The sequence below is a fragment of the Desmodus rotundus genome, chromosome 9 (genome assembly GCF_022682495.2).
Source record: "Desmodus rotundus isolate HL8 chromosome 9, HLdesRot8A.1, whole genome shotgun sequence".
Classification (NCBI taxonomy): Eukaryota; Metazoa; Chordata; class Mammalia; order Chiroptera; family Phyllostomidae; genus Desmodus; species Desmodus rotundus.
Window position 1 is genome coordinate 111,727,414 of NC_071395.1, and position 20,218 is coordinate 111,747,631.

The 20,218-nt window shown below is 62.3% G+C and overlaps 1 protein-coding gene across 1 annotated transcript in view; it reads right to left on the reverse strand.

The window, feature by feature from the left end:
- Positions 1-18,874, reverse strand: part of DNAH17 (dynein axonemal heavy chain 17) — an 86,840-nt gene extending 67,966 nt beyond the window's left edge. The window contains exons 1-17 of the mRNA XM_071219274.1: positions 18,530-18,874; positions 17,383-17,576; positions 16,466-16,658; positions 16,116-16,215; positions 15,794-15,879; positions 15,507-15,632; positions 14,859-15,011; positions 14,626-14,712; positions 13,840-14,007; positions 13,492-13,608; positions 10,964-11,229; positions 10,063-10,258; positions 8,248-8,394; positions 6,679-6,787; positions 5,636-5,739; positions 3,663-3,803; positions 826-969 (exon numbers count right to left, since the gene is read on the reverse strand). Of these exons, the coding sequence (XP_071075375.1) occupies positions 826-969; positions 3,663-3,803; positions 5,636-5,739; positions 6,679-6,787; positions 8,248-8,394; positions 10,063-10,258; positions 10,964-11,229; positions 13,492-13,608; positions 13,840-14,007; positions 14,626-14,712; positions 14,859-15,011; positions 15,507-15,632; positions 15,794-15,879; positions 16,116-16,215; positions 16,466-16,658; positions 17,383-17,576; positions 18,530-18,874 (2,676 nt within the window). The remainder of the gene's footprint in view (positions 1-825; positions 970-3,662; positions 3,804-5,635; positions 5,740-6,678; positions 6,788-8,247; positions 8,395-10,062; positions 10,259-10,963; positions 11,230-13,491; positions 13,609-13,839; positions 14,008-14,625; positions 14,713-14,858; positions 15,012-15,506; positions 15,633-15,793; positions 15,880-16,115; positions 16,216-16,465; positions 16,659-17,382; positions 17,577-18,529) is intronic.
- Between the last annotated feature and the right edge of the window lie 1,344 nt (positions 18,875-20,218).

Below are 20,218 nucleotides of genomic sequence, written 5' to 3' on the forward strand. Positions count from 1 at the left end.
GGTATGGAACCAGATGCTCGGCCCTTGGGCCAGAAGGGGCTGGAGCGGCCACGGGCAGGGCAGGACAGGACAAGACAGCGACTGGAGTGCAGACCGACAACCTGGGTTCGAGGCCTGTATCTGCTACTTACCAGCCAGGTGGCCCCGACCTCCCAGTTTCCCCAGATACAAAAAAGGAGAAAAACCGCTTGTCCCTGTGTCTCTGGGTTATTGCGAGGACTAGATGAATCGAGAACACATAGGGCGTGCAGAGTGGCGGCTGGCTCCCCTCTAAGTGCTGGTGGCCGTGGCCACCGTGTGTGTGGGGCGCAGTCACATCCTGGCTGGAGCCCTCTGCTGGGGCGACCCAGAAAGGAAAAACTCTCCTGCCCCCCAGAGGCTCCCGCTGAAAAGACACGTGCACTGGGTGGCCCTGTCTGTCCCCGGACGCCCCTCGGGAGCCTGCCGGGCAGACAGTGCCGGCCTCACCGCAGGGTGACAGGGGGTGCCCTCGATCTTTCCAGTCACCAGGAGGCGGTGGCAGTGGTGTCTGCCCACCTTCACCTGGTGGCAAGGCAGGCCAGCTCCCAGCCCATTTCCGGAATGGCAGGCTGAAGGTGGCCAGGTGTCCCGAGTGCCAGGGACGGAGGGTGGTCTGGGCTGCAGGACTCTCCCTCTTAAAATGGGGACAAGCTGGTGCCCCAGCCAACTTTAGTCATCCTGTTCATTTGTACCGCGCGAGCCTGTGCTCTCGTCGGAAACCGTGGCCTGTGGGGCTCGCACAGGCGCCGTCCTATCTGTGACATGCGGACGCGTCCTGGGGGGGGGGGGGGGGCGGCGACTCACGTCCAGCACCATGTTGTTCATGAGGTAGTTCAGGGAGCGGCGGACGAAGTTGTCGAACTCGTCCAGGACCATGTTGTCGATGTAGCTGATGTAGTCTTTCCAGGCCTGGCTGGTCGTGTTCGCGCGGAGCAGCTCTGCGTTTTCCTGGGGACGGAACGGGGTGGTGGGCTGTCAGCTGCCTGGCCCGCCTGCCCCCACTTCAGGCAGAGCCCGCAGCGACCTGGGCCACCCGCCCTCACGCCCGCATCCAGACCCAGGGCGCTGCCACTTCCCCAGGGCGCCGGGCTCTTCCCTGCGCCCGTCTCTGCACCGGCTGCTCCCTGCCATTCTCGCCAGGTCTGGCTTCCTCTGATCTCTGCGGTGTCAGCTCAGACGTCAGCTCCTCACAAGGGCCCTCCGTGTCTTCCCCCACTCATCTCCGGACTGGTTCCTGTCCCCGCCCCCACCTGTATTCCCTCTAGCAATCCGTTATCTGTGTCATGGCGCAGGAGACAACACGGAGTTATTGTGTTTTTTTGTCTTTGGTCTGTATCTCCCCTCGGTGCCAAGCCTCATGGGGACAGAATTGACTGTCCTTCCCACCATTGTACTTCCAGCCCTCGGCAGTGTGCCTGGGAGGGAGCATGTGCGGATGGGTGGGTGGGTGGGTGGATGGGGGATGGATGGGTGGGTGGGTGGATGGATGGGTGGATGGATGGGTGGGTGGGTGGATGGGGGATGGATGGATGGGTGGGTGGATGGATGGATGGATGGGTGGGTGGATGGATGGATAGGGGATGGATGGATGGGTGGGTGGATGGATGGGTGGATGGATGGGTGGGTGGGTGGATGGGGGATGGATGGATGGGTGGGTGGATGGATGGGTGGATGGATGGGTGGGTGGGTGGATGGGGGATGGATGGATGGGTGGGTGGATGGATGGGGGATGGATGGGTGGGTGGGTGGATGGGGGATGGATGGATGGGTGGATGGTGGATGGGTGGATGGGGGGGTGATGGGTGATGGATGGATGGGTGGATGGATGGGTGGATGGTAGATGGGTGGGTGATGGGTGATGGGTGGATGGATGGGTGGATGGTGGATGGGTGGATGGTGGATGGGTGGATGGTGGATGGGTGGATGGGGGGGTGATGGGTGATGGATGGATGGGTGGATGGATGGGTGGATGGTAGATGGGTGGGTGATGGGTGATGGGTGGATGGATGGGTGGATGGTGGATGGGTGGATGGTGGATGGGTGGATGGGGGGGTGATGGGTGATGGATGGATGGGTGGATGGATGGGTGGATGGTGGATGGGTGGATGGTGGATGGGTGGATGGGGGGGTGATGGGTGATGGGTGGATGGGTGATGGATGGGTGGGTGGGGGTGGGGGGATGGGTGGGTGGGTGGGGGGATGGGGGGTGGGGGGTGGGGGGTGATGGGTGGGGGGATGGATGGGGGGATGGGGGATGGGTGGATGGTGGATGGGTGGATGGATGGGTGGATGGTGGATGGGTGGATGGTGGATGGGTGGATGGGGGGGTGATGGGTGATGGGTGGATGGGTGATGGATGGGTGGGTGGGGGTGGGGGGATGGGGGGTGGGGGGTGGGGGGTGATGGGTGGGGGGATGGATGGGGGGATGGGGGATGGGTGGGTGGGTGGGGGGATGGGGGATGGGTGGGTGGATGGGTGGGTGGATGGGTGGATGGGTGGGTGGGTGGATCTGTAAGACACCACGGGCCCCAGGGGAACACAAAGAAGAACATGACCAGGTGTGTCCCCTCGTACAGTTACATTCTACTGTGAAGAGAAGACACAGGCTTGTAGAACTCAGGGCCAGAGAGCAAGAAATGGTTCCAAGGGCCGTGGCAGGAGTGGGGGACCCTGACAAATGCAGGTGACAACGAGAGCTCATTGCGTCGTCGGCCTGCTGGCCTCTGCCCCACCAGGTGCCTGTCCCCCCACCCTCCTGCTGGGCTCTGATGCTGGAAACCTTTCCTGACCCGAGGCCTGAGCTCTGCTTCCCACACATGTGAGAGTATGAACACGTTCCCCGGTTAACTCTTCCAAGTAACATTTTCTCAGTGTGACATTTTAGTTTCATGGGACCTTCTGGCACCTAGTAAAGCAGGGCGGGGTGGGGGAGAGGTCCTGGAAACCAGACAAAATATTCTGGGGTCCACTCAGGTCACTCCAGTGGGGTAAAGCCCTTTCAAGCAACAACTTGCCTCGGAGAACAGCCCACGACAGGCCCGCTGGCCTGACGGGTGCAGGGACCCTTCATCGGAGTCCACCCGAAGATGGGCGTCCATGAGGGGACACCCCATGCCATCAGGGACCCCGGCGGAGCTCCCATGGCGCCGGGGGCACGGTGGCAGGGGCGGGGCCCACGGGCCGTGGTGACTATTGGCCGAAAGGAGTAGCCGACCCCAGAGCAGGCAGAGACGTGACACATCGTCCCGACTTCAGCGTGGTGCCACCAAGAACCCGGAGCACGCAGTCACCGGCCTTGCTCTGCCTGGGCTGCCACCGCCACCACCACCACGTGACCGTCAGCAGAGCCTGACGTGGTGCATGGCCTCCAGCACCTCGCCCCAGGGGACAGCCTTGGGGACCTTGCAGGGAGCTGTCCCTTGTCTGCACCCGTTTTGTGCAGGGCAGGAGTCGTCGATTGTACCCTTTGGACGGAGGTGGGCAGACACTGAACAAGAGAAACCAGGCCCCAGGCCCCGTTTGGGGGGTCTGCTGTTTTAAAATGAGTCTCTGGGACCACGGGCGCCGTGGTTACAGACTCTCCAGCCCTCCCACCCGTGGCAGGCAGGCGGGTCCCCCAAGGGCCCCGGCGGCTCCTCACCGCGACCATGGCCTGGATCCTCAGGCCGGCCTCCTTGACGGCGGTGTAGCGTTTGTTGAGGTTGATCAGCCTCCCGTCCAGGTCCAGCAGGGCCTCTTTCTTGTTGTCCTTCCGTTCGAACATCGGGTTGGCCGACCAGTCCTGGGAGGAAAACAGAGAGTGAGGGGCGTGTCTGGGGAAAGCATCTCTGGTCCGGGACCTTCGCTGTGCGCTCTGTGGCGTGAAGTTCCTTGCCCCCCGCGGACCTCGGGGAGGATGAGGGGCCACTGAGAGCCTGCGGTGTTTGCGCTCAGAACCCAGCAGGGTCGCAGAGGACAGCAGCCGGTCCCCTTCCTCGGAGGCCGCCTCCGCCCTCTGATGACGTGTGACGCTCTGTCTGTCTGGTGTCACTCTGTCTGCTCCCTCGCTGTGCCTCCAGTGACCATGAGGGTGTAGCTCATTGGCCTCCCCGCTCTGCCTGGTATTCGGTATTTACACGCACCATTTTTGAATTCTGTATTTCAGGTCTGGTGGGCTGACCCCACCCACCCATCCATCCATCCTCCCATCCATCACCCATCCATCCTTCCTCCCATCCATCAACCATCCATCCATCCTCCCATCCACTCATCCATCCTTCCACCCACCCACCCATCCATCCATCCTCCCATCCATCACCCATCCATTCATTCTCCCACCCACTCATCCATCCTTCCACCCACCCACCCATCCATCCATCCTCCCATCCATCACCCATCCATCCATCCTCCCATCCACTCATCCATCCTTCCACCCACCCAGCCATCCATCCATCCTCCCATCCATCACCCATCCATCCATCCTCCCATCCATCACCCATCCATCCATCCTCCCATCCACTCATCCATCCTTCCACCCACCCACCCATCCATCGATCCTCCCATCCATCACCCATCCATCCATCCTCCCATCCATCACCCATCCATCCATCCTCCCATCCACTCATCCATCCTTCCACCCACCCACCCATCCATCCATCCTCCCATCCATCACCCATCCATCCATCCTCCCACCCACTCATCCATCCTTCCATCCACCCACCCTTCAGCGCATGCTCTGTCCCAGGCACACTGCCGGGGGCTGGAAGTACAATGGTGGGAAGGACAGTCGATTGTTTCTCTTCCAATTACTTGGTGTTCTCTTGAAGCCAAGTGGCCAGATGCCGCCTGCTTGGTTTTCGTTGTCAATTCTTAGGGTCAAAGGCGGGAAGGCTCAAGGCTGGGAGAGCTGGAGTTCTCCCAGACGCTACTTCTACACTCAAACCTGAGCGTGCTGGCCCCTCCCACATCCCCGCTCCACGTGAAACCACGCCCCTTTGCGGCTCCAGCTTCTGCCGTGGCTGCAGAGGACATGGCTGGGGGACATGTGTCCCTCTCGGGTTCATGTGTTGAACCATCAACATGGTGGTATCTGGGGGGCCTTTGGGAGGTGACCAGATTTAGATGAGGCCACAAGGGCAGGGTCCCCATCATGGGATCAATGTCCTTAATGCAAGTGAGAAGGTGGCCACCTGCAGACCAAGGAGAGAGGCCGCAGGAGAACCCCGCCGGCCGTGGGGGGTCCTGGTGGTCTCACTTGGGCACAGTGACAGAGAAGTACAGCGTAGGCCCCGTCGTGGTGCAAGGCGGTGCAGCTCCACAGCAGGTGCCGCGCTGACGGGGCAGTGGGGCCTCACAGCCTCCTTTTGGGAAACTTGCTGCGGCCGGTTTTGCAAATTAGGGCCTTGGCGACAGACCCTGGGGGAGGCTCAGGGCGGGAGCCAGGCTGCTTCTCGTTGAGAGCCCGGGCACCTCCGAGCTTGAGCGCATCTTTCCGCCCCTTGTTCCCAGTGCCGGCCTGGCATAGGGGGACCCTCTGTAGGGACCAGGGACCAGGGACCGCACAGCGATGTCAGGACGGGCGGCTCTGGGACCCCAGTTTCCCCAGGACCCCTCACTGCTGGTCAGCACGCTCACCTTCATGGCCTGGGAAACGCCCTCTATGTTTTGCTTGGCTTTCTGCATCCTGTTCTGCAAGTCATGCAGAATTTCTCGCATCTCCTGAACATATTCAAACACGCCTAAAACGGAAGCAGAAAGGAATCTCGCGCGAGGGACGATTTGGCAGGAGGAAAACTTCCCAGGGGCCAGCCGGTCATTCATCAGGAGACGGTGCTTGGAAAATCCGTCTGCTCCTCTGGGACACGAAGCAGAAGTCCCTGAGGGGTCCCGGAAAGGCCGCATGGAGGGGTCCTGCCCGTGGAGCCTCTGGAAGCAGCATCTCCCTGTCCCCAAACAGGAGGATGGGAGACTGCCCAGCACGCCAGACCGCTGACATTAACGGCCCACCGCTGTGCCCCGCTCTCTGACCGCAACAGACACTCCCATCAGCCTGGCCCTGGGCAGCTGGCAAGACATGTGCCCTTGGGCAGGAGCGGGAGAAAAGGAGCCCAGGACTTCCTTGCCCAGAAAAGCCCTGGCGGACCCAGGTCACAGAAGTGGCCAGTCCACCTTCTCGTTGAGGAAGTAGAGGCGGGACAGGCAGCAGAGGGCTGAACAGAGGGCAGGAGGCAGCCCGGGGGGTCTTGACGGGTGGGGCACCCCCCACAGGAGGCCCTGGGGGCGAGGGGAGTCAGGGAGGGCTCCTCTGCCTGGTGGTGGGGTGAAGGGAGGAAGGGGGACCTGTGAGCACATTTCTTTCTGCTTCTCTGGCCCCCGCCCTGAGGCAGGCGCCACGGGCACTGGCTCTGCCCTCCGCTGTGCCCCCTGCGTGGGGGACCGCCATGAGCCCCGGCCTCCAGGAAGTCCAGCCGGGCAACTGTGAGTTCCTGAGGAGTCTCTGCTAGACCCCACGTGTAAGTGACACAGACAGGCTGTCGGGGACCGCCTGGGGGAGCAAGTGCAACCACCCTCAGCCAAACACCTGACCCCCGCTGCAGACAAGTGGACCCAGCAGCCAGAGGCAGAGGAGGCCACCCTCCTCCCAGTTTCGCCCTGGGTGACAGGAGGCGCCTGGGTACCTTCGCCGTTCCAGAACAGGGTCGTCTCCGCTCCCAGCAACCGCACGTCGATTGCTTCCAGTTCTGACTTGATCAGCGGGAGCTCGATGTCCATCACCGTGGTCTTTATCTGCAGAGCAGACCAGATGGCCTCAGGGCCTTCGCTCCAAACCCGAGGGGATGGAAGGTCCCCGCCAGGTGAGAACCCGAGACCATTCTTGCTCAGCACAGGCTGAAGCCGGTACAGTTGCTGCTCCTCCGTGAGGAATTCCAGGGAAACGGAAACTTGGGAGATTTCAACTGTCAAAATTATTCCTATCACCAAGGACTTATGTATATACTTAATTCTTTAAAAAAAATTTTTTTAATTCTCACCCAAGGTCATGCTTATTGATTCTAGAGAGAGAGGAAGGGAGAGAGGGGGAGAGGGGGAGAGAAACATCCACGGGAGAAACGCCAACCAACTGAGCCACACTGGCCAGGGCTCTGTACTTAACTCTTAATCACCCGTGTTATGGGATAGAAGGAGAAGAAACTATGATAATTCAAAAACCCTGAGTACATAACCCAAAACCTCATTTGACTTAGAATCATGCCAAGAAAGGCAGAGAGAGTCATGGGGGGGTGGGGGCACTGCCGGGCCAGGACCCCTCCGTGGTCACAGGTGGGAGGCTCGGCGTTTGGTCGGCCAGCAGGGGCCGGAGTGAATGGCACTGCCGGTTCTGTGTGGCCGTGACCTTGGTGCCCTGCAGCAAGGCGTGGCTTCGATGCTGGAAAACGCCAGCTGGCCAGAGAGAGAGAGGGAGGGAGGAGCGTGTGCATGGTCTCCATAGATCCTCCCGCTAAAGAGCCAGCACCGTCTGAGCTCCCACCTCTGACCGTCCGACTTCTACTCGCTTTTCAAGGACATGTGAACTTCCCGAGTGAGGGACGCGCGCAGAATTACAATCGTGTGTTAGGCGCCCACGGTTTGCCTTTCAGAATCACTCTGCAGTGCATTTGGTATTTTAACTGGTCCCTCACTCCCCCACCCCCACACCCCACCAATGCCTTCGAGGGTTTTCAGGCAATGCACCCTTCAAAAAGGTGGGCGAGGACTGGAAAGCTTTGATTGGTGGGGAGCAGACGGAAGAGGAAGCTGGAAAGCAAGCCGGTGTGAAACAGGCTCCAGGACCGGGGTTTGGTTAGGGACCGCAATCACTCAGGGCCTCGGTCCCCTCTGGGCCTGGTGCCCTGACTTGGGAGAACCTCCCCTAACACGCCTCTTTAACAAGTTTGCAACCAAATCGTTGTGCTGGGAGTTCAGAGGGGAGCCCTTTATGCTGAGTTCAACCCACTGGAAAGAGGTGCTGAGCTTCGCCTGACCGGGCGTTGGGCGAAGGCAGGCGGCCCAGTAGGGTGTCCGAGGACAGAGGTTCCTTCCTCAGCTCACGCCAGTGCTTGGGGAAGGTGGGGGGGGGCGGGTGCCGACTGTTTCTCATGGCCGTAGCTCAGGAGAGTCGCTAAATATCATCACGCCATCTCACACCCACGTGCATTTAAGCAAAACACCGAAATCCGGCCACGGCGCCCTGCCGCGCCGCTGCTCACCTCGTTGTACCAGCCAACAATGAGCTCCAGGTTGCCCACAAACTTCCGGAAGGTCTCGTGCTGGGAGAAGAGTTTCTCCGCACTGTTTGGGATCTCTTTTTGTTGCTGGAAGTTCAAGTACTTGACCTCTCTCAGAACTGCCACCAGCTACGGCCGACAAAGGACACAGAGAAGGTCAGGGGGTGGCTTCCGTGGGCAGCAATTAGCAACACAAGGGGGGCTCTGAACCCGAAGCCTCCACAGCCTGGGGGGCTTCAGAGCTGGGGGCGGCCTGTGTGGGGCAGGGGGCTGCTGGCCGGCTCAGGACGTCCTCACCCCGCTGACTCGGCAGCGTGGGTGGACATGTCACCGTACTTGTCACACAAATATTGGAGAGCGACCGGCTTCACCTGGCTCCTCCTGGGACCCACCCTCCCCTGTCCACTGCCCGCCCGGGAGATCAGTATCAGAGCCCTTCTTGGGGAGCCGCCACCCTGGCTGCTGGGCCAAGGCCCTGCCCATTGAGGTCCCGGTGACCCCCATGTTGCTGTACCCATGGGTCACTTCATAGGTCTTATGTTACGTGACTTCTCAGCAGCTGGCCACCCCCCCTACACACCAGACGGTCCTGGTCGCTGCTCCCAGTCCCTCCGATGCCTTCGAGACGTGCGTGTTGCAGGGAGCAGAGTGTGGTCCCTCTCCGTCTCCCCCCCTCCCCGGTGACCCCCAACATCATGCTTTGAGAGACACCTGAGTGTGGCTGGCTCCCATGTTTGTGTCTCCGCCCCAGGGCTCCCTCCTGACCCCTGACCCCTGCATCCACCTGCCTACTTAGTGTCTGCATTTCCACGTCCACTTGACGTCAGGGTGGCCAAAACAGAGCCATGGGCCCAGCCTGGCAGCCGGCTCCCCGAGGGCTTGCCTCCCCCAGCCACCTCGCCCCCCACGGTCATGGGGGTCACCCCTCTCTTCTCACCGACTGCACATCCAGGCGTCCGCAGGCCCTCCACCCTCTCAGCTGCCACCCTGGTCCAGGCCACCACCCTCTCACCCTCTCTCCTGGTTCCAGCAAAAGCACCCGACGGGGGCCCCTGCTTCTTGTCTTGCCCCCCCCCCCCCAAACCTGTTCCCCACACAGCGCCTGGAGGGATCCTGGGGAAACCCAGCCCTGCCGGAGACCCGGAGACCCGGAGACCCGGAGACCCGGTCGGTCGCACTCAGAACAATACCCCATCTGCTCACCCCCACCCCCACCCCTGGCTGCACAGCTCCGCCTTCACCCCACCTGCTCCTTGGGGGACCTGTGGTCACCCCCTCCGGCTCTCTGTGGCTGTCACCCGTGCCTCTGCCCCGTGGGAGGACAGTGGCCTCCGGTTGCCGGGCTCACCGATTCGCCCCGACGCACACACAAGCAGGTGCTCCGTGGGCGAGAGGGGGAGCGGGTTGTAGGGAAATCCCCGCGCTCTCCCGCTCCTCCTCTCTCTGGCTGCCTGGTCTCAGCCCCGGGTCGCCCCCCACCCCCACCCCGCCACTAAAGCCACAGGCGATGTCTCTGCAGCCAGCAAGGCGGGGCCGGGGGCCTGATGGCTCAGGTCCTGCCGAGACCTTTTTCTTTCTTCCTTCTTTTTAAAATATAAACTCTCAGATTGACATTTCCTCCCGGGGCTCCAGGAAAGGCGGCCCAGCTTCAAAACGGGGCACTGGCTGAAGTCACTTTCAAGGACGCCACTGTTCTGTCTCACATCTGCAATCTACCCTGAGCTTACGGAAAAAAGCACCGAAATGGGGAAGCGTCAGAGTGCCGGGGCGCCCCCGGGCCGCAGGAGACACACCCACCGCGCTGCTGAAGTTGACCCGGACCAGGCCGCTGAGGGGGTCCCGCTGGATCAGCGGCTGCCCCAGGTTGAAGCGGCAGTCCTCGTCCACGCCGGACACCCACTGCCGGTAGGTCCTTTCGCGGTAGCTCCTCAGCAGCTCCATCATCTCCTCGTACTTCTGGTAGATCAGCTTGGCCTCCACGCTGGACATGACCCTGGAATCCGAGTCAGACGGGGGAGTGAGACACCTCCTAGGGGGACTTCTGTAGCGCCCCGGCCTCAGCCCCCCAGGGTCTCAGGGTGCTGAAGCGGCTGGCAGCTTTCTGCTTCTCCCCGGCTGAGACGCTGACTCCACAAAGTGGCCCCAACCTTCTGCAAGCAGCCTGGGGAGGCCAAGCAATGAGCCCGGCACCACTGGCACCACGTGGTCAGGACTGGAGCCGTACCCACTCGCTGCCCTAGTGTTCTCCGCCCCGCCGACGTCAGGCCAGCTGCCGGGAGCCAGAGGTGCTCCCCTAGCCAGTGTCCAGGTGCTGCTAGGAGACTCCCCCCCCCGCCCCCCCGCCTCTGCCTTCCTGCAAGTCCACGGCAGCTACAGGCAACACGGCTGGTGGCTGGTCCCCGCACAGCCAGCTCTGTGTCAGCGGCCTGTGCCTGGGCTCATGCCGATGGTCTCCATTCACCTCCATCAGGCCGCCGTCCAGGGGGAGGGCAAGCCCAGTGCTTCCTGACCACGCGTGCTGAGAAGGCACCCAGAGGTGGGGGTCGGGGGGCACGCACGCATCTCTTCTGGGAAGTCTGGGTCTGGGAAGCGGAGGCTTGGCCTCTGTGAAGCGTGGGGGTGCCTCGGAGCTGGACTGGCCCCTGCCCGCCGCCCCCGTCCCCCCCTCCACCACCTCCGGGCTGCCGCCCTGACTCACGGGTGCTCTATGTGCTTGAGGTAGCCCATGGGCACCTCCAGCCGCTCCTGCAGCTCCAGGCTCCACTTGAGCTGCCCGGCCACGGGGGGCATGTTTTTGTGGATTGGGGGGATGTTCCCGTCCGCGGAGGCTGCGATCTGGGCATCGTAGAGGACCTTGGTGTTGTCCAGCTCGGCGTCAAACAGCGCCAGCATGACCGAGTACCTGGGCACCACCTCGGCCAGAATCAGCGGCCGCTCCAGGAGGCCCCCACACATGTACAGCAGCTGGGGAGACACGGGAGGCCGGCCTGCCTTCACGGGGGTCCCCGCCGCCTGCCCTGCCTCTGCCCCAGCCCACCTGCTCTGCCCCGTGGTTGCTGGCACAGCGCCCTGGCCACGCTGGAGGACGGAGAAGACGCCGTCCCTGGAGAAGACGCCGTCCCTTGAGACAAAGAACCTTTCTCTACGCAGCACCTGGTGAGGCCGACACTGCTGTGACATTGGTCGGGTCCCAAAGCACCGACCGGTCTTACAAACCCACGGCACTAACCAGGTCCAAGGCCTAGAAAAACGGACTCTAGGCCGGGAGAAGCCAGGGTTTGGGCAAGGAAGAGTTGAACGGTTAAAAAATACAATTCAAAAAATATAAAAATCACCCTGGCTGGTGTGGCTCAGTGGATTGAGCGCCAGCCTGTGAACCGAAGGGTCGCTGGTTTGATTCCCAGTCAGGGCACATGCCTGGGTTGCAGGCCAGGTCCCCAGTAGGGCGCTTGAGAGGCAACCACACATGCATGTTTCTCTCCCTCTCTTTCTCCCTCCCTTCCCCTCTCTCTAAAAATAAATAAATAAAATCTTAAAAAAAAAAAAAGAGAGAGACAGAGAGGTCATCGTGCCAGGGAGTGGGAAGCCGGGGGTGCAGGAGGGCCCTACGGGACCTGGACAGAGAGAAGTGTGTGGAAGGACCTGGTGATAAAGGGCCAGCAGCCCCCCTGGCCAGGGGCGAGGAGAGCCGCCTGGCTCTCTCTGTTCTCCCACCTCCGCTACCCCGCTCCCTGGGGCTGGCGGTGCCTCCGGCAAAGGACGTCTCAGGGGCAAACGGGGATTCATCCTCGCTGTGACCACACGGTGTCCCCTTTATTCTGGGACACAGGGCTGCCGCTTTTGGTGGCTGGAAGGGCTGGACCTGAGTCTCCGATGTGCCCCAGTTTTGGGTTTGAAAAATGTGACCGTTGTCCCATTACTCTGACCTTCCGGGGACAGAGTAAAAGACAGCCGCAGGGACGGGGGAGTGAGTTTCAGGTCCGTGAAGGCCAGACGGAGCAGCCACGGACGCCTGGGGGGAAACTGAAGCTCCCTCTTCCCGCCACGGCCCCTCCTTCCTCCAGTTCCCCGCAGGGAAGCTCCCCACATGCCAGGTCACCAGCACCATTTTAAAAAAATGACACGTGACAGAAAACGAATGGTCCCCTTGCCGCTTTATGACCGTCTCTTCCCCCTTCCCTGCCTCTTTCCCTCCTGTTCCTGTTTCCATATGTATTTTTGGCTGATGGCATCAGGGAAGGAAGCAAATTCTATTTTCTGCCAAGAGGAGATGAAGTGGAAAATTGCTCTAGAACTTTCCTGGCTGTGTGTGAATTGCTGACAGTGAGAAATCAGGGGAAGCAGCTTGGGAAGAGGCGGGGGAGGGAGGGGCCGGGAGGGCGCCCCAGGCCGCTCCTGTGGGAGCCGGCTGTCCCGCACAGGTGGGGTGGGAAGGGACATGCAGATGGAGCTGGCAACGGATCGCTCATCGCGTCCTCCCTTATTTTCTTCGGTTCTCTCTTTTTGATGCGGCACAACCATAAACTTAACATTCAGAAGGCGGCTTGGCCTTTTAAAGTGCAAAAGCTGATTGAGGCCATCGGCCCAAGAAAGCTCCGCGGCAGAACAGGTGTGTCTGTGAGCTGAGCTCCTGGGGGCGGGCGTGAGTCCCCCCCGAGACCACCTGGCCCTCAGAGCGGGGCCTGAACTCTGGACCGCAAAGGGGTCCCTGCGATGCTGCGTCCCAGCTCTGTCCTCAGTCTTGGAAAACAACACCAAGTCCATCCTGCAGGGGGTCGGGGGCCCCTTTGCCCACTTTCACCCTCGGTCCTGGCCCCCCAGGCCCAGCCGGAGAGCTCTGGCGTCGTCTTTGACGGTCAGGGACCCCACCATGGAGGAGGACCTGGTGTGTCCACACGAAAGGGCTGCCGGGACCCTCTGCCCGGAACGTCCTGCACTTGGGCAGCCCTCGGGGCTTCGTGTCAGCACACCGGGGGGAGGGGGGGGCCGGGGTCCTTGCCCGGGGCTGGAGGAGTCTCCCAAACGCTGGACTTTGGGTCTCAAAACCAGACAGTCCTGGGACTACAGGGGTGAGCTGGTCGCCCAGGTAAAAGCAGGTGTCCTCACGGAGAGAGGGAGTGCTCGGCGCTGGACTCGCCCAGGCTGGTCCACGGTCTCTGGGATAGTTCGGGCACCACCTGGGGCCGCGGGCGAGTTCTCGGCCAGCCGAGTCCCCACCCCGCCTACCTTTGCACAGGACTCGATGGAATTGCAGCCGTCGAAGCCCTGGCAGAAGATGGTGGCCAGCCTCCTATCTAGATCTTGAATTTTGGTCTCAAAATCAGCGTAATCGTCATCAAAACTCTAAGAGCGAATTCAAACGCCAACCTCTTAATCAGCGTGCAAGGCCGGGGCGGTGCTCACCCTGACGCCCTCCCCTCTACCTGCCCCCCAGGCAGGCGGGTGGGGGTGCCATCCAGGCTGAGCGTGCTTGCTGAGAAGAATGGTGGGGTCGTTGCCCCACACGCCCTCTGGGTGCCCCCCGCAACTCCAGGGCGTCACCTGCTCCCGCCCCGGCTGGGGCCCCAGACCTACCGAGTCTCCGGGGTCCAGGGGGTCATACTTGCACTCAGCAAACACCTTCACCAGCTCGAAGACCTCCTCGTAAATCTGGGTCACCAGGCTCCCGAGGATGTTGCCCCGCACCCCCCCGATCTCGATTTTCTCCAGCTTCAGGAACTCGATGGCCGTTTTATAAAGGTTCTGGTGGAGGGGAGACCCCGGACATCCACTCAGCTTGTCTCCGTAACCACACTCAGAGGCTCAGCCGGACTGAGCTCTGTGCCCAGCAGGGAGGAGCCAGGGAGTGTGCGAGGCCCCTTAGGGCCACATGACAATGGTGTGTGGGGGGGGGGGGACGACGACTCTGTTTGTTGGAGCCAGTGTTCTGCAAAGTCCTTTCTGGGATGTCTCTGAATGTGGCCGTGGAAGAGGAGGTGGGGCTGGGCTCTCCTGTCCCCACGCCGGCCAAAATCAGCAAACCTCACCATCCTGGGCCCTGCTTCCCCGGCACGGGGAAGAAGCCATAGGAAAGGCCCCCAGACTTCGTCCCACTGACCCTCCCCCCCCTGCGATCCCCAGGCTTCCTGACCGTGGTCATTTCACGGGTCATGGATGGAAGACATGAGCCAAGGGAAGAAACCCCCAGCGTGGGTCTCTTTTGTTCCTGGCTCCAGGCCCCGGGCAGGGAGGGGGCCGGCCCGATGACGACTCAGTTTCCCCAGCACATGGATTTGGGGAGGTGAGGATGGGAGACGCAGCTACTCCCAGGGGAGGGCAGCCCGTGAACGGCGGGCGAGGCGACCCGGACTTCACCTTTACCTCAATGGTCTGGATGCGGTGGAAGAAAGCATTCATCCTGGAAAACGCAAGCGAAGACGGGAATTCCCAAGGCACTGGCTCCTCGTCCTTCAAGGAGAGAGAGAGAGAGAGAGAGAGAAAGAGAGAGAGAAGGCTGAGTCTGCCTCAGACGTGATGCTCCCTCCTGCCAGCATGGGGCCACCGCCAACCCGGCCGCACTGCCACCTCCACCGATTCTGCGGGCCAGGCTGCACCTTAAAGAACAGCTTCATGTTCGCGCAGCAGAAATCGTAGGTGCGGTACAGCTCCTTCAGGACGGCCGCCGACAGGGAGATGCCGTGCAGAACCTCCTCGATTTCGCCCTGCAGGCCTTTCAGCACCTCTTCCGGGCCCAGGTAAGTCCGGGTCTGGGTGGAAGACAACACCCCGCACAGGTCCGACACCCTGCACAGGCTCCCGGTGGAAACCAGCCCCTGCGTGGCCTCATGACCTGCTTCTCACGACCCAACCTGTCTGCCAGCTGCTGGGTGGTTTCCGGGGGACGGAGCTGCTCCCCTTACCTGGCCCCTCACCCTGAGCTAAGGCCACAGCAAGACGGGTTTTGGTCATGGGTGGGTGAGGCTGGGACGCCCCGCTAAGGCCCACAGGGCCCTCTGGGGCCTGCAGACGGGGCTGCAAGCCCTGCAGCTGCTCCCACGGGCAGCCCCGGAGGCTACCACGTGCTCGTAGAAAGGAAGGAGAGCAAGCCGCGTCCCGGAGACAGGACCAGGAGACCCCCCCAAAGCCCCTGGCCCTCAGGGGGCAGAGCCCGTCCCCCTTCTCCGCCCTCCAACGTGGGCGGGGACAGGCCGAGGCGGAGGGGGGAGGACCCCTGGAGAGTGGCCGCGGCAGGTGGCAGCTACCAGTTCGATGATCTGGTTGCAGAACTCCTGCAGGATGACGATGACCCTGGAGGGCGTGTTGTAGTACTTGGAGGTGGCCCAGATGAAGCAGATGGTGTAGAGCGCCTTGGCGATGAAGGTCGGGAGCTGCGGAGACACGGAGGGCTCTGTCGTGACATCTCGGCTCTCCCGTCCCCACGGCTCTAGGAAGGGACACCCCCAAAGCGGAGGGAGAGGCTCCTGATCGCGGCCGAGTGGCCCAGGACAGGAGGGTGGTCCCGGCCAGCGGCCTTCCCTCGCTGACGCACCACCGTGAAGTCGGCCTGTTCCATCTCCTCCAGCAGGATCCGCAGGGGCGTCAGGTACAGGACGATATCGTCGGCTTCCTTCAGCCCTGCACAGGGCGTGGGCGAGGTCAGGGGTGCATCCCGGCAGCGAGCACCGGCCCCCCCTCTGCCATCGGACAGGCTGCCGGTGCAGCTCGGTGTCAGGGATGCCCGCCCCCTCAAAACACAGCGGCTTCCTCAGAGGGTGAGGGCCAGGAGGCTGCTCAGGGGCCAGGCTGCGTCCCCCGGGATCCCCCGCCCACCCCAGAAGGCGCCGACAGCTCCTGGCGGGTCCCCAGCTCACCTTCATTGACGTTCATATACACGTTTTGCAGGGCTGGCCAGTAGCAGCTTTTGGCTTTTTCCAAGACCTCGACTATTTTGTTCACCTTGGGCCTGTTTAGCTGAGAAGGAGAGAGGAAGGACGTCAGCTTTTCTGTGGAGACCCACAGACCCCAGGCGCCGGCGTCCGACCCTGCAGCCCGTAGGAGTTGAGGCATGAGACCGGGTGAGCCGGGCCCCCTCGGGGGTTCCAGGGGTCAGCGCAGAGAGGCCGAGGGCTTGTGGACCCTCCTGGTGGGGATGTGGGGATGTGGGCTGTCTGGCCGCCGTGCAGCTGAGCGGCCGGTGCCCACAGTGGAGAGAAGGCGTCACCTGGTCGTAGATGCACTTGAGGTTTGTCAGCCGGGCATCCCAGAACTCGAACTCCACCCTGGGCAGGGGGTTCAGCCCGTCCAGCAGGGCCTGGGCCGAGTCTTTGCTCAGCACGTCCCGGATCTGATGGGACCAGTCGATGACGATGGTCTCGATGGCATGAAGCAGCGTGTTGTCCTGGGAGGCGGGGAGCCTGCAAGCACAGGGTCAGGCCGCTGCTGTGCGGGCCTCCCCTGCGGGGCGCCAGCAGCTCCGCCCCAGTGGCCCTGAGCATCCCCTCAAGTCCCCAGGCCCCTCACAGCCGCCTTGTGGAGGCTGGAGGAGTCCCCAGATCTCCCGAGGAGGAGGGGCCCTGAGCAAAGGATGGGTGTGTCAGATGTGTTGGCTCCCCCTCCCCCAGAAGAGAAGCAGACTGGCTTTGGAATAAATGCCCAAGACACCCCCCCCTGGCAGTTGTTGGGGTCACACGGGGCACGTGGCAGGGCTCAGAGGGGGCCCACGGAGGACCTGCCCCTACGCGGAGTTCCCGGAGTGTCACCCGCTGTGGTGGGAATGGCCGCCACCCTGCCCAGCTCCGAGAGCCTCCTGCTGCAGGCAGTTGCAAAGGGTGGTCAGGCCCACGTGGGGCCCCAGGGACGTCAGGGCTCCTCCTGCTGAAAACCCCTTCTGGGCCCCTCAGTGCCCCTCAGTGCCTATGGCCTAAAGCTGGCGCCCCCTTTCCCGGCTGCGTGGCGGGTGTGCCACGTGGCGCCCCATGCCTGCTGTCTGATGCCTGGACCCGGACACGTGTGTGGTGGAGCAGGGGCTCCAGCCGCATCTGTCCCGCCCTTGTGCCCTCCACCCCCGACTCGGTGCCACGGCCTCAGCCCCATGGGCCCCGCCCGCGGCAGAGCCCACTCCAGGTGGCGCGAGCTCACCTCTCCAGGGATTCTGGCGTGCCGTCCAGGCTCCCCAGGTGCTCGGGGATGGGCAGCAGGGTCTTCCCCCGGATCTTGCCCCCGATCACAAACACCTCGTTCTTCAGCTTGTGCACCTGCTTCACGATGTCTTCCGCAACCACCTGCGGCCACCCGCTCGTGTTCTCGCTTTGGTTTAACAGAGAGTACAGGATCTGCAAGGAGAGGACTCTGAGCCCCGCCCGTGCCCGCCCTGACTCCGTGACGGCGGGAGGGACAGTGAGCGCCTGGTGCCTGGGCCCGGGGGAGCCGAGTCCTGTTCCGCGCCAGGAGGTGGGGCCGGCGTCTTTGCCGGGGCCAAGCCACCTCCACGGAGGGACGCCCAGCGCCTGCTCTGACAGCTCGCACCCCTGTGTTGAAGTCCTGGCCCCCAGCACCTCAGGACGGGACAACATTTGGAGAGGGGGTCCTCAAGGGTGTGACTAAGTCAGAACGAGGCCCCCAGGGTGGGCCCTGACCCAACACAGCCGCTGTCCTGCTAAGGTGAAGCCATCGGGACAGACACATGGAGGGCAGACCTTGCGGGGACGCAGGGAGAAGACAGGTGTATAGAGGTGCCTGTGTGCTCCCGCGGCGGCCCACCTGGCCCCCTCCCCGTTCAGAGGCCGGGGAAGCCGGCCTGGGCCTTGAGGTCGCACTAGGCAGGGGTGCGGGCCCATTTCACAGAGGAGGACGGCAACGACTAGAAAAGCTGAGGCACTGGTACTCTGGCCAGTCTGAGGGCCAGCGTGGGCTGCACCTGCCGTACCGGCGAGAGTGACGCTGCGGAGGAGACAGGGCGCGGGGAGATGCATAGCGCAGAATCCTGTTCTCCCCTTCTTTCCTCGAGCTCTCAGAACTGGGCACACTCGCCTCCCTGGGCTCACAGGGTGCACACCCTCCGAGGCTGTGAGAAGGGGAGGCACCCAGCAGGGTGCGGGCCGGGGCCTCTCGGCCTTCAGGGGCACAGAAGCCCCCTGAGGTCTGGCCAGAACACCGGTCTGTTCTAGCCACCTGAGCGGGCGGGGCCTGACCCTGCCTCTCTAACCAGCCAGTCACTGAAAGTCTGTCCCTCTGAGCCCTGGACCCCCCCCTCCCCCGCCCAGGCAGCCCGCAAGGAGGCGCCTACCTCCCCCACGATCACAATCAGCTGGTCGACAGGGGCGGGGCTGATGTCCCCGTAGATCAGATTGTCCTTGTAGTTGTCCTTCTTGAGCGTCTCGGGCCTCTTCTTGATGAAGTAAGCCCCCTTGAACTTGAGGGAGGCCGGGAAGCCCAGGCAGGGTACAATCATGCCGGCGGGGTTGAGCGTCAGCACCAGAACCGAGACGTCCGGCTTCTCGAAGAATTCCGTGAACAGGGCCAGGTTCTCCTCCGCGCCCGTCATTTTGCCCCACTTGTCTGGCTTGAACTTCAGGATGGTGGAAGCGACTCTCTCCAAATACTCTAGCCTGACGTCCGGCGTAATCGTCATCTCGGCGATGCCTTATATCACCGTCACCTGTTAAATGGACAGACACACGGATGGGACGGGCTCCCTGGGGTCCATGTCCCACCCGCCGCTGGGACCACCTGGAACCTCGCTCTGAGCCGAGAGAGGACAGGGCTCACGGCTGTGGGTGGGTGAGGGGTGGGCGAGACGGGGGGAGGGGCAGGGGTTGCCCTGTCTGCTCTGGCCGGACAGCTGCCCCCTGCCCCGCCGAGGCCTGTCACCGGCAGACCCCGGCTGCAGACAGGGTCCTGTGCCTGTATGAAAGGTGGGCATGGCTTGGGGGGAAAAGTGAAAAGGAGGCGGTGACAGCAAGGTCGTCCAAAGGGCTGGGGTGGCGAAGAGACCAGAGAAGGTCGGGTGGAAGGGGCCAAGGAAAGCAAGAACCAAGACATCGCACCCCGAGAATATGTGGGAAATGCAGAAAGAGGAGGGGTGAAGCCGGGGTGCAGGGCGAAGGTCATTACGCTCTCCCTGTCCTAACCTGCCACAGTGTACCCCAACTTTTCCCTGCTCTTGAGTCTCTCCCTCCCCCCATAGCCAGGGCTCACAGAGGGATCCCACAGCACAGTCCCCACCGACCTTGAGCCTGAGCTGGTGTCTCCCTGGGAGAATGCTGGTGGGTCTCCCCAGGTTCCCTTAGGGTTGGGTGGGGATCCCCTTGGAGAAGACCCTGAAGTCTCAAAGGCCAAGATGAGGGTGAGGAGAGCGAGCTACTCCCCGTGGGCACAACCTTTAAAGGGATACCCAGAGTTTCAGTAATCAAGGTCAATGATATTTCAATATTTTTAACCCGAAAAATTAATGCAAATTCATGATCAACAAAATATGAAAATTCCAAATAAAGACAGGCTCCTCGAGAGGGCTGGCACCGGTGGGGCGGGTGGGCGAGTCCCTGGTGGAATGCCAAATTGTGCCTGAGGCTGGCTTTGCTTACACCCGGGGCGGGGGGGGGGGGGGTGCGGCGCTAGGTTTCTGGGGGGACCTGGGGCTGCTCAGCGCCTTTGGGGACCAGGAGGGACAGCCCATGCTGTGGCACTCCTCCGTCCCAAAGTCCTCGGCACTCTCTCCTGCTCCCCACCTGCGAGGGCGCCTTCCCAGGTGCCTGCGTCCACAGAGGGTTCTGGAATCACCGTGCGTCTGCCTGTCGGCAGTGCTCCTGGGATTAAGGGAGCCATGTGCCGTGCAGGGTTTCGTGGGTTCGGGTTTTTACAGAATTAACTTGTCTTCTAAGACTGGCATCGGGGTGGGCTCCCTCCAGAGCCCCCCTGTGCTCCCAAGTCTCTCCCAATCAGCCGGCCTTATTCCACTCCCATCTAGCTATGTTTG